Source organism: Taudactylus pleione, unplaced genomic scaffold, assembly GCF_031769625.1.
Source record: "Taudactylus pleione unplaced genomic scaffold, aTauple2 ptg001041l, whole genome shotgun sequence".
NCBI lineage: Eukaryota > Metazoa > Chordata > Amphibia > Anura > Myobatrachidae > Taudactylus > Taudactylus pleione.
In genome coordinates, this window is record NW_028285442.1 from 2,073,488 (window position 1) to 2,087,315 (window position 13,828).

Below are 13,828 nucleotides of genomic sequence, written 5' to 3' on the forward strand. Positions count from 1 at the left end.
TGCCAAACCGACGTCCTGACGATATGTTGCTCTGATTTGGCTGCTGAAGACGTCACCGCTTGCCACTTTCAACCAGTGAATTTAAAGATGGTTGTTCTAGTGCAGGGGTGGGCCATAAGCGGCCCTCCAGCTGTTGAACTACAAATCTCAGCATGCCTTGCAACAATTTTAGCATGACCAAATAGCAAAACTGTGACAGGGCATGCTGAGATGTGTAGTTCTACAACAGCTGGGGGGCCGCCTTTTGCCCACCCTTATTCTAGTGTACAGGAGCAATGATAAATCGTATACGAAGAAACAATACAATATATAGTTCGGTCGTTGGCTAGATTGCTTAGTGTGTGCGCTCCATATTGCTTGTCCTGGGCTCAAGGGAAATCGTTGGGGAAAGTTTGAACGATTGCCTGACGCTCCAGTGTGCACCCAGCTTTAGATTCATAAGAATACAGCCAGCATTTGTACCTCGGGGACGTAGCTGATATCTAATGATTCGATATATTGCATTCTGTTCATGGTTGGCAGAAAATAGCTGCTGTCAGAGTGTGTACATAATAGGGTACACCTTCAACCGTTAATTTCACAGTAAAATGTAGTAAGTTTAGCACATGATATATTGGCCGCAGAGTTCTGTACCATTGCGATGAGAACTATCTATAACATAGGTAGCGCTTGTTAATGCTTAGATTAATGTTTATGTATCCAAATCCAATTAAGAATGCAAATTATCTCTTGCATTGTTAATCTGGTGTGCTAGAGTGAATGGACTGACCTCTTTAGGAAATGTCATTCTATGTTTATTAGATAGTCCATGTGCATGATATGTAAATAGTTGTACACAGCTAATGTATATGTGTGATTCTCCCACCCCCCACCCCCCCATAACATGACATCTCTATATAGTTTATTCCCCACCATGTCCGTCCACAAATCTAATCTTTCACTTGTTGTGCTAATACGTGACTGAGATCCTTTCTCTTCACCAGGAGAAACAGCATACAGGGGAGGTGGAGGCGCGGGAAATCCTGCAGAAGATTTTCCCAAGTGTGTCTGTTTCTGCTAGTTTGGTAAGAGATCCACCTGGAAACAATTAGGTTCTCATTTACACGTCTGTCATACATAGTGGACATGTTTTCTCTGTGTTGTGTTGAGGATAAATGCACAGAAACACAGTAACTGCTTATAAAAATGAGTGTACTACTCTTCTCGTGCCCTAAATGTAATAGGCTCCGATGAGCTGGTCCAGGCACATTTCTGGCAATGTAACAGCTGGATGGCTCGCAAGAGTCTATGCAGTAAAGTCTGTATCTGCGTATTTTCAGTTATCATTATGCCAGGCAAGTATTGGTCAGGTATGGGGGTTCTCTGCATTTTCTCAGCAGGAAAATCCTTGTATTGCTTTCAGAGTGATGGTCACGACATTGCTTTAAATCGTATTAACATTGTGTGTTCTCCTAGGGTCACGGTGAATGGATCCAGGAATTTGAGAAGCTGGCGAAAGTTTGTTTGAACGAAAGTGGTGGAGCTGAGGAAGTGAAGGTGAGCGTGGGTCTTACTCTCCGCTCCATGGTTATGGGTCCCAAGTTATCCTCACAATGTGGAACAAGTCCCTGGCTGTTATGTAATAAATATGCCTGCAGAAGATCCCACATTACCTCCTGGATTTTTTAAATCCATTTAATTTGCCTGAGTGGTACAACATCACTGTGTCCATGTTAATAAGCCAGGATATCTTCCTTTCCTAGGCACTGGAGCAGAAGTTGAAGGAAGGGGAAGAAGTCCACACAATGCTGCAGATGGAGTGTGAGAAGTACAAATCTGTGCTAGCAGAAACGGTATGTATTCACCTGTGTTGGCGGATCCGATACCGCTTTGTAGTGTGCAGGTGCGATCTGCTGGTTTATTCTTATAATGCGTCTCTACAGGAAGGAATTCTGCAGAGGTTGCAACGCAGCGTAGAAGAGGAGGAAGGACGATGGAAACTGAAGCTGGAGGAGTCACAGGATGAACAGAAAGAGGTTGGTAGAGTAGAGGACACGCAGCATTATGAGCCGCATGGGACAATATGGACATGTTGATGTTACATGCATTATCGCCATAAAGTGCCTGCATGCAGTTACAGTACAATAGTTGGATATGTTATTGCAGCACAAACATATCTTCCAGTCCTCTTCACTATTATACCCTATAGGGGGAGACTTTTTCACTGCTGATAAATCAGTACTGATCATTTTCAACTGCCTCATTAACCAGAGCCACCCATTATTGGAAGCTGGCCTACAGTGACTTTGAATGTACTAAACTTGGCCTGTAAGGGAAAGTTCATTACATATTATAGTGCCAGCCTATCCCCGAGTCTCTTTTCGAGATGTCCCAAATATGTTTATCCTGGGGCAAGCAAGAGATTGATTGATTTGAGTGCCCAAAATGATTTATTACCTACAGAACCACAGTATGGTTTGTTTGCAGAATTGTATTTATTGTATTTATTTACAAATATTCTATTTAGGCAGACTATACAGATAAGGCCTGTGCTGCAGCAGTAGACACATCATTTAGTTTCCTCATACACAGGAAACCTTTCCTTACTAATGGTGTATATACCCCAGAGAGGGGCTATAGAGGGCCTCACTGCTGCATGGTGCAGCCATAGAAGAGAATCCCTGTATCACCGCCAGCTTTAGACCACAAACATGTGAGCTCCAGTTATTCCTCCAGCAAGCACCCACTTTTCTTTCCATGTGTTCATGTGATGTAATGTCTGAGGCATGCTATCTGTTCTATATTATGTCTCCATTTGCTGCTTTGTAATAAAAATACTCAGGTGTGCCTTAGGACTGTTCAGCTTCACCTAATATTTTCTCTAAGAGGGGGATATCTGCATAAAGATGAATGTGAACTGTGTACCTCATACCTCAATAGGGACCTGCTGTGTAATAATGTGAGAATAAACCTAAGATGAAAGATGCAATTTTATATTGGTTCAACTTGTATGACTATATTTCCTTATTATATCCATCAACCCCATCGTAGCCGTACATGCGTCATTCCTGCGTGACCAGACTACATTTCAGTTTTGAGATGTACAAAAAATAAATGCAAAGCACTTGGTGCGTGTTGAAAGTAAACTCCAATAGACACATAAAGTAGTAAGCTGTAATTTATTATACTAAGCATGAACATTACAATCTTTCAATAATCATAAAAATGATGACCAATAAATAGATCCTAGCGGCAGTGGCGTAAGTTCATCCCAGACGCCCGGAGGCAGGTTATCATTTAGTGCCCCCCCTATCCCCAATATTTACAGCCCTAAGTGGAATGAATATACAGTATTGTGGGTGATGGAGGAGGTGCCCCTTCAGTGCTGCCGGCAGACGCCTCCATTGTCTCCCATATTTCTACCCCTGCCTAGCGGATAGTATAAATAAAATAGGGTATACAGAGTGAATAAGTATGTTCACCTCCTTAAACTCAATTAGCAGGAGGGATAGGATTGCTCAATACTCCTCAGTATTAATCATAGACCTGTGAGGAAAAAAGTTCCAGAAGAAAACATAGAGCCAGAATAATTCCCAGGGTCCTTCCTAAGAAATGGTGAGTCCACTGGTCCGGTTCCTCAGCTTAAAGTGTCACTGCGATGATACTTAGTGTTAAGATGCAGGGTATGTACTAATTCTCTGCAGTAGCCTATGTGTTTGTTATCTTCTGGTAGAGATCAGCTGGCAACTCTAACAATTCAGACGCATATTTGGCCAGAGAAAGAGACTTAGGGCCTGATTCAGAGCCGGTCGCTATTAGCGATCGCTCGTTCAGAAAAAAGGGGTGGCTATTCAAATGAACCGTTCGCTCTTTGCGGTCTGTTGCCGCCTCTATGTCTGAACGAGCGAACAAAACATGCGGACTTTTTTTGATAAAAACGCCCCCTGGCCGCTCGCATCATACGTCATGTCCGCTATTTATTAGATTAATCGAGTACATCGACCAGCGTATGGGATAAAAAGGGAAAAAAGTGTTTAACAATAGGGAAATAGGTTCAGGGCTATATGCGGCAGGTGTTTTCTAGAATAGGTTATTAGTGGCAGGTGTATTCTAGAATAGGTTATTAGTGGCAGGTGCATATTTGCAGAATTTTTAAATAAAGACTTTAGGGACTTAAAAATATGCTAGTACCCATTTTCATGTACTCCAAATTTGATGGGACCACTTAAAAAAACTAAAAAAATAACCTAAGTGCTCTTCTGCAACACTTCTTCAATGTCGGGAAAAAACACCTGCTGCGGCTATTTAAAACCCCAACTTTCATTTGCAGGCTAAAACGGGGGTACCCATAGTGATCCCCCATGTTTTTACAGCTTTAGGGGGGTCCTACAATTTATTCCAGGTAAATTTCATATTTTTTGGCAGATCCCACTTCGCAGGTTCCCATTTTCGTAGCTTTTATATTGAATACGGGGATAAAGCGGGCGCGCGCCCGATACTTTATCCCAGGAAAATCTCCGATGTGGAGCGAAAAGTCCAGCATGGACTTTTCTCTCCCATATTGAATACCCCTGTCAGTGTTTTGCATTTATTTTTATATATGAAGCAAACCAGACTTGCTTTTTTGGGGAGCAGCGCAATACTATTTATTTTAGAGGATGCTCTCTTTTAAATATATAGGTGCGCCCTAATTGAGATTCATCATGGTGATTTTTGCAGGTTTAAGTTTTGAGATCTGCTGGTTATTACAGAGAATCCATTTCTTGCTGCTTTGTGGCCCTTATTGAATTCAACACCACTTTGTTTAAAGGCAGATGGGGCTTTGTTTTTTGTTATATAGTGATATTCATAACTTTTATGTTAAGTACATTGGCCCTGATTCAGAGATGTACAGTGTTTCAATCGCAGCTGTGATATCGTATGCTGCGGAGGAGCGATTGTTAAATAGCACCCCCCTTCCCTAACCGTACTGAGATGCCCACCAGAGCCATCACAAACAGCACCACTCGCAGGAGGTGTGGTGCTGTGAGCCCCTCAGCCAGGAGCAAATCCAGGGGGGTGGGAGTGCAGTGTATTTGCTCCCCCCACCACCGCACATGCAGAAGAGAGAAGGCTGCTGCTGCTCAGTAGCAGCAGTCTCCTTGGTCCCACTGCAGCCCTGCACATAGCTGCGTGTGCTGGGCTGCTGACATGTAAGAGGGGCTGGGCCAGGGTAATTAGTACCCATCCCCCCATTGGCATTATTATTTTTATAGGCATTGTTTATAATGTTTTTTTCTTTGGTAGTTAATTGTGCCACCTTTTCTTTCCTAATTAAATGTATGTGTCTATACTTTGAATTTAGGTAGTGTCTAAAGTTCACTTACTAGAACAGGAGTTGGAGAAACTGAAAAGACGAAACATGGAATCAGAAAATGTAAGTTTCCAGCCACACTCCCTGTCAAGGCATATAAAGCAAATAGAAGACCCATGTCACAACTTCCCGGAGAGTCCATTAAGCACATACTTAAGAAGATATGTGCTTAGAAGAAATGTGTGTCTATTTATGTGAATATATGTGTGTGTGTGTGTGTGTGTGTGTGTGTGTGTGTGTGTGTGTATGTATATATATATATATATATATGTCTCCCATATCCAAATATTCCAAAATACAGATTTTTTTTTTACAGATCTGACTGAGGTAATGAAACCTTTGATATTTGATGGTTCAATGTACACAAACTTTGCCTAAGTCACAAATTATTAGACATACTGTATAAAATTACCTTCAGGCTGTGTGTATAGGGTGTATATGAAACATAAATGAATTTAGTTTCTGTACACAAACTTTGTTTCAGCCACAAAATTATTGAATATATTGTATAAAATTACCTGCAGGCTGAGTGTATAAGGTGTATATCACACATAAATGCATTCTGTGTGTATATTTGGGTCCTATTCCCAAGATATTTCATTATGGTATGCAAATATTCCATTTTGGAATTCCGTTTAGGATAACGGAATATTCCGTTATCCAAAATATCCCTGGTCCCAAGCATTTTGGATATGGTAGAGTTAACGTAATATATACTGTGTGTGTATGTGTACATGTATATGTATATATATATATGTATATGTGTGTATATAATATATATATATATATTATTATAGTATGTGTGTATATGTATCTGCCATGGCCAAAAGTTTTGATAATGACACAAGTATTGGTTTTCACAAAGTTTGCTGCTTCAGTGTTTTGAGACAAAATTGTGATTGGATCCCACTCTGTTGACTGAGCAGCAACCCCACACATGAGTGGTCTCAGGATGCATTACTGTTGGCATGACACAGGACGAAGACTTTTGGAGGATGGCCTGGTGTCAAGAAGGGCAGCAAAGAAGCCACTTCTCTTCAGGAAAAACATCAGGGACAGACTGATATTCTGCAATAGGTACAGGGATTGGACTGCTGAGGACTGGGGTAAAGTTATTTTCTCTGATGAATCCCCTTTCAAATTGTTTGGGGCATCTGGAAAAACGCTTGTCCGGTGAAGGAAAGGTGAGCGCTGCCATCAGTCTTGTCATGCCAACAGTAAAGCATCCCGAGACCATTCATGTGTGGGGTTGCTACTCGGCCAGGGGAGTGGGTTCGCTCACAATTTTGCCTAAGAACACAACCTTGAATAAAGAATGGTACAAAAATATCCTCCAAGAGCAACTTCTCCCAACCATCCAAGAACAGTTTGGTGATGAACAATGCCTTTTCCAGCATGATGGAGCACCTTGCCATAAGGCAAAAGTGATAACTAAGTGACTCGCGGAACAAAACATCGAAATTTTGGGTCCATGGCCAGGAAACTCCCCAGACCTTAATCCCATTGATAACTTGTGGTCAATCCTCAAGAGGCGGGTGGACAAACAAAAACCCACAAATTCTGACAAACTCCAAGCATTGATTAGGCAAGAATGGGCGGCCATCAGTCAGTATGGGACCCAGAAGTTGATTGACAGCATGCCAGGGGGAATTGCAGAGGTCTTGACAAAGAAGGGTCAGCACTGCAAATATTGACTCTTTGCATAAACTTAATGCAATTGTTAATAAAAGCCTTTGACACTTATGAAATGCTTGTAATCTTGCTTCAGTATACCATAGTAACATCTGACAGAGGTCTAAAACCACTGAAGCAGCAAACTTTGTGAAAACCAATACTTGTCATATATATACAGGTTGAGTCTCCCATATCCGAAATGCTCGGGAGCAGGAGCATTTTGGATTTTAGATTTTTTTTTCGGTTTTCAGAATACCTGAGGCCGGGGACCAATGGGTGCTGTGGAGTGTCATGGGAGGCCCAGCGGGAGTCGCGGGGGGGGGTCTGGCGGGTGCCTCAGTGGGTCCAGCCTGTGCTGCAGGTGTAACAGGAGGCTGGACGTATGCTGCAGGGGGTCCGGCGGTTGTCACTGGGATTTCCGGCAGGTGCCGGGCAAAGAAGGTCCAGCGTTTGCTGTGGGTGTAACAGGAGGCTGCAGGGGCTCCGGCGGTTGTCACTGGGATTTCTGGCGAGTGCATTGGGTCCGGCGGGTGGTTCGGGTGTCACCGGATGTCGGGCGTGTGCTGCGAGGATGTCCGTCGGATGTTGCGTGGGTCCGGTGAGTGACGTGGTGTCTGGAGTGTGCCGTGGGGGAGATCCAGCATGTGTAGGAGAAGAAGAATCATCTTTTCTGGTGAGAGAATGCCTCTGAAGCCACGCTCACCTTCTAGTCATTGACACTAGTGATGTCATGGCTGCCTTCCGGTTTTTCGGAATATTTTGGTTTCTAGAATATATGGTTATGGGAGACTCAACCTGTGTGTGTATATGTATGTGTGTGTAGATATATATATACACGCATTTCTGTTATATATATTTTATAGATGCTATGTCCAGTGGGCCTAATTTACAAAGCCAGATGTCTGGAAAAAAAAAAAATTTACAAAAAGTACAATGCCAGCAAAACATCTTCTACTGGTACTGTACGCATCGATTTATACAGATGCACCTACATTTCTGGCACATTGCATGGGTTTATGGAGCAAGAGCAGAAGTGTGCACTGGCTTATAGCATAAACTTTTAATAGGTATTTTAAAATGTCACATTGTGCGCCTGCCATTTGAATGGGTTTGGGGGCACTTTTCAGATGATACGATAAGAATACAACAGGCAATGGTTTGTACACAATGATGCTAATACATATCTACTAGCTGATGTACCCGGTTTCACCTGAGTAGACCATAGATATTTACTAAATAGATCAATAAAGAACAAGACCTCTGGCGCTTCTCATATCAACTATATATTACATATAATACGCAGAATCACAATTCAAATTAAATTAGGTGAAACGCATAGATGATCGTGAGAGGGGAAGAAGGAACGCTTGCAGTGCGTCACTGGTCCCCTAAGTTTGCCGGCAAACTACCTCCATCGACGGAACCATCAACTGTACCATTGGATTCAGTCTGGAATGGTGAGACTGTTCTAATTTCACTGATGATTCTGTGTTATTGAATGCGGACTGCACCTCAGATGAGTTCATTCATTTAAAGACGACTATTTATCATTGGAATATTATGCATCTCAGAGACATTTAATATAGTATCTACAGTGTAAAACGCTCAGAGGCGTAACTGATATAACATAAGACAGTGCAATCCTATAGAATGAGTATATGTTGTTTGTGTATATGTTTGTACCGGTATTTACCAGTTTTAATGTTGCATATGGGTTACCATAGCTTTACATATTAAATTCTTTTTAATTTAATTTGAATTGTGATTCTGCGTATTATATGTAATATATAGTTGATATGAGAAGCGCCAGAGGTCTTGTTCTTTGTTGATCTATCTATTTAGGGAAGGTGAGCCCCTAATTGTTTTTCCTCACAGGCAGCATCCCATTTGACTCTGAGACACTAGCGCTACCTTCATTCTTTTCTTGTTATAGATATTTACTGTTTGCATTTTCATCTCACCACTCCAATAACACAATACTTGAGATTTGATGTCGGCACTTGTGTAGTATATGGAATAATGCTCCCCTTACTGTAACCCCTATGGATGTTAGGAGTCTGCTTGGAAATCTGTGGCCTCAAGATTTGCTATTACATGGATCTCTTTGGGCTCCTAATATGCTTCTCATTAGCCCTATACAATTTATACTTTGTGTGTTTTACTATTAAGTATTTTATGCGCAGAAAGGAAGAGTGTAATCTAATCGTATTTGTTCATCATTGTTACATTTATTTTCTTATCAGCTCCTAAAAGAGAAGGAACATTTAAAAACAGAGCTGGAAAAGGCAGAACGTGAAAGAGCCACGTATGTGTCTGAAGTACGAGAGGTGAGTAGAGGAGTCTTTGCACCAATATAGTGACCTCTACTGCAGACGTACTTGCAGCACATTTCATTACGACAGCGAGGTATTTGTTTAAATGTCTGCCCCAACCCTCTTTGTGTTGTGTTTTTAAATGACTTTATATGAACAGTGTGTAAGCATTTAGTTCCTTTAGGATGGAGAATAACATTACAACATTAATACCCAGCATACTTTGCAGGTTTGGCTGCCATTTCTTAAGCAAAAGGGTACTTTCCATGATGTTATTGGCAAGCGCCTATTTCATCCAGGAACTTTGCAATAACCCTACTGGGCGACATTGTGATCCCCAGAGCGCTTGTTTTATGTGCTTATCGGCAAAGATTCCGGGTGTAACGGTAACGTCTCTTGAACGCCCAATCCTTATGTACCTGTGGTAGGACAGCTTCTGTAAAAACTCTGAACTTCGTTTCAGCTGAAAGATCTGTTGACTGAATTGCAAAGAAAGCTTGAAGGTTCATATTCAGAGGCAATAAGGCAGAATGAAGAGCTGACCTTGGTAAGACGCTGTCTCTCTTCTCTGTATCTGGAGCGCCCACTCCTACCTGTCTGCTAATCTTTCCTGTCAGGTGTAATATGGATCTATCCCTCTGTCAAGCTTTCAGTCTCAGCTTCTTTATCTTTATACACAATTAAACAGTGCCAGACTTTTTCCTCCACCCAAATTTATAGTGGTTAACACGTTGCATGCATTAATCCTGTGTTATGCTGGAAATGGATTTATAAACCGATGGACTACCCGAACGTGCCGTTATTACGCCTAATGGATAAGTGAGACATTTCTGTACATTTTTTTAAGGATTGTTGTATTTTTAAAATTTTGGACCATGAACTATATCTGATGTAATGGGAAACAAATAAATCCTGTTATTGTTATAAACTTGTAGGTGCCACAGTGCTCCGCAGCCACAGACAGTAGGGAAAAACAGGACATACATTAACAGGAATGTGTAAGGCAGACACAGTAATCCTCTTTGCCACCTTGGAATGTACGTAATTGGCATTGAATTTATTAATTTACAGTCATGTAAAGTTGATCAAAACTAGGAAAAACTTCATGTTTTGGTTTGTATATTACCTTTGTCTGAAAATCAGTACAGGTTTTTGTTCTTTTTAAGAAACATTCAGAAGTTGCCCACTACACTCTGCCATATTTAGCAGCAATAATAGTACCATGAGAGACACTTTAATAAAACATTATTAATTTGTTCTGTATGTACAGGACATTGCTACTAATATATTATCAGTCTGTATCAGCAGAGACTGTGATTGTACAGTTGATAGTGGTTAACCCGTTTCAATGGTATGATTAAATGCCTTTTTTAAAAAGTGTGCATTCAAGTTTCCCAATAGGAAAAGCGGTGTTTCTTATAAGTGTCGATTGACATGAATGTATTGAACATTTTTAACTCAAACGTAAGAATAAAGCATAAAATACAAACTTACAATGTCACTAGCACAAGTGACATTGTACGTTTTTATTTATTTTATGCTTTGTTTTTACTTTCCATTTATGGGCTGTATTCAACTAGTGGCGAAAATGGCAACAGGTGAAAAAAAACTGGAGAAAAGTTCTCTCCATCCCAGACCAGGCGAAAAAAAATAGCAAAATCCCTATTTTTTGTTAGAAATGTGGAGATTTCTTTGTAAACCCTGGAACACCTTGGAATGTACGTAATTGGCATTGAATTTATTAATTTACAGTCATGTAAATGATAAATTACTGGGGAAAAAAAGTTGAAAAAAGAGAGCTATTTTTTTCCAGTAAATTATTGTTCCACGTAAATTGGGGGCATGTTAAAATGGGTGCAAGTATATAATTGTATAAAAACACAATTTTAAAAACCGTCTGCTGCGACTGCATGTGACATTTGAAACACTTGACGCATCCATACTGCCCATCGAAAAATCAGACCCAAAATGTTAAAACCATTTTCGATGATTTTTTTGCCCAAAATTTGCGTGGTCGTTTTTCGTCAAAGCACGAAAAGTCCCCACATTTTTAGCCAAAAATAGGGATTTTGCTTTTTTTTTTTTCACCTGGTCTGGGATGGAGAAAACTTTTCTCCAGTTTTTTTTTCACCTGTTACCGTTTTTACCTGTTTGTTTGGCGAAATTTTGCAGTTTAAAAACAAAAAAGGACCCTTTTCGCTGCTAACTGAATACGGCCCTTTTTTAAGTTTTGTTTTTAAAATTCTGCAAACTACAGGAGATATTTACTGACCTCTATTTAATGTTAGTGGTTTTTCGTCATAGGAGTAGGATGATATTTGGTGTATTACCTTTTATTTTGAATAAATGCATTTGGTGTGTGCCATAGGAGTGTAGATCGCGGCAAGATACGAAGATGATGTTGTAGTAATAATAAAGTATATATTTTCGAAATGTCACTCTGTCCTTGGACGTTACCTTAGTTCTTCCACAATTACTGAATAAAAAGGTCAAAACCATCCAATAGAGTGACTCTTAAAATACCTCTGCGTCAGCGCTGGAGACAGCCCACTTCTCTACTTACTTTAAAGGTTATGGGAAGTCTTCTCTCCTCACTGCAGACACTAAGGTACTCTCCCACTTTGGGCGCCAGAAACTACCATGTCTTCTCTAAATTCATGGTACTTTTACACTGCAGGGTAGTTTTCAGAATGAATGCTCTATTCATGCTCAAGGTTTTGTCTACGCTTTTAACACGTATTTTTAATTGCCCATGTACATAAGCCCATGAAGTGTCAATATCTCCTACAGCACAGTACTAATAAAGTAGTGCATATACTGTAAGCATACCGATTACAACATTTTAACAATTGTACAGCTTTTAAGATGATATAGGAATGGGCACCCTGCTCAAAAGGCTTTGCAACAAAGGTACAGTAGTGAAGAGTAGCCTCACATTGACTGGTCATGGTCTCCCTTCCTGAAGGATTCTGCATGGGCTTAATGCCATCACTATTCATGATTACAATCTACAGTGGGCATCTCAGGGAAGCCGCCTTTTTACTGCTAGGGAGGGAAAGCTATACCCAGTAAGACAAAGGGGGGATTGCTCAATCAATCCAGCATTACTATATTGAAAGTCCATTTCTGTTCTTCCAAATTGGCTTCTCTGAGTCAGTGTAGGAAATGTTATCTGCTTGGTTATTACACAGGCACTACATTTAGAAGAGGATGCTATCATGTTGTCGTCTTAATCTATAGCAGAGGTGCCCAACCACGGTCCTCAAGGCACACTAACAGTCAAGGTTTTAGGGATAGCCATACTTGAGCACAAGGGACTTCATTAGTACCTCAGTTATTTTGATGTAGCCATCTGTGCACAATCATGTATATAACTAAAACCAGGAGTGTTAGTGTGCTTTGAGGACCGAGGTTGGGAATCACTGATCTATAGGAAGCCTATGGTGACTTAGAGATGCTTTAGCTGACCAATAATACTTGTTAATAATTAGCTGTACTAGCATTTATGATTTATTTATATTTTTCAATTTATCCGTTCGTGCGTGCACCAATCAGACATAGGGCCGAATTCAATTAGAGGCGAAAAGTCGCCATCGGCAAAAAGCGTTCACTGATGCAATCTTTTCGCCTCATTCGCCTGTTTTGAAGCAAAGTTTTTGCCTATAACACAAGAAGACAGTGGATTCTGGCGCTACACAATAAAGATACTTAGATGTCCTTATATCTCTGTATTCAGGAGTTGTCTTTTCCTTTTGTTTCTTCTTTCAATAATCCTCCGTGCATATAAAAAATAAACATAAAAAAATACTCATAGTGTAGTATGTTTAGATATTTGATATACACTTTTCAAAGTGTGAATGTCAAAAATGTGGATAAGGCTCTCCACCCTTTACATGCAGGAGGACATACTTCATACAGTAGTAGGTGGTTGCTCATCCATATAGTGTATTACCACCAACATATAGGCATGCACTATAAGAAAGTATCGTACCCAACTCACACTATAGGTATAGAATATCCACATATAAAGGTATCTTTTAGATATAGGCAAGCATACATGCAATCATCATCAGGTGAAGCGTACCCTTACTCACAAGGGACGAAGTGTGGATAATCACATAAAGGTTTCTTAGTAGGACGGCTTATCACTAATCCCTCAGGATACTCCCATAGCAGGTGGGTATAAACACGGAGAATATCCAGTAAAAAGTAAATTTATTCAAACACAAAAAAAAAATCAATAAAAAATCCAGGAAGCGTCTATGAAAAAGACAATCACAGCCTAAGTGCCAGAATAGAAAGTCCGGACAATGGCACTTACAGGTGAGTGAGTCTGTTCAAAGTCCAAATGGCATTCCTGTATCAACGACCGGCGTCCACTCCACCAACGCGTTTCAATCCCGGCCCGGGATCTTTTTCAAGGTGTACTGTGGTAATGCTGGTATGGTGTATAAATACTACACTGAACCAATCAACATCCGGGGGTGTCCACGAGCATCCTCGTGTACAT

At 40.7% G+C, this 13,828-nt stretch overlaps 1 protein-coding gene across 12 annotated transcripts in view; it reads left to right on the forward strand.

The window, feature by feature from the left end:
• KTN1 (kinectin 1) overlaps positions 1-13,828 on the forward strand; it is a 168,407-nt gene that overhangs the window by 141,822 nt on the left and 12,757 nt on the right. For 9 of the 12 annotated variants that reach the window (XM_088461377.1, XM_088461372.1, XM_088461378.1 and 6 more), the window contains 7 exons: positions 984-1,064; positions 1,456-1,536; positions 1,743-1,832; positions 1,923-2,015; positions 5,324-5,395; positions 9,250-9,333; positions 9,782-9,865. In XM_088461377.1, the coding sequence (XP_088317503.1) occupies positions 984-1,064; positions 1,456-1,536; positions 1,743-1,832; positions 1,923-2,015; positions 5,324-5,395; positions 9,250-9,333; positions 9,782-9,865 (585 nt within the window). The remainder of the gene's footprint in view (positions 1-983; positions 1,065-1,455; positions 1,537-1,742; positions 1,833-1,922; positions 2,016-5,323; positions 5,396-9,249; positions 9,334-9,781; positions 9,866-13,828) is intronic. The other 3 variants (XM_088461381.1, XM_088461379.1, XM_088461382.1) reach the window with 1 other exon arrangement.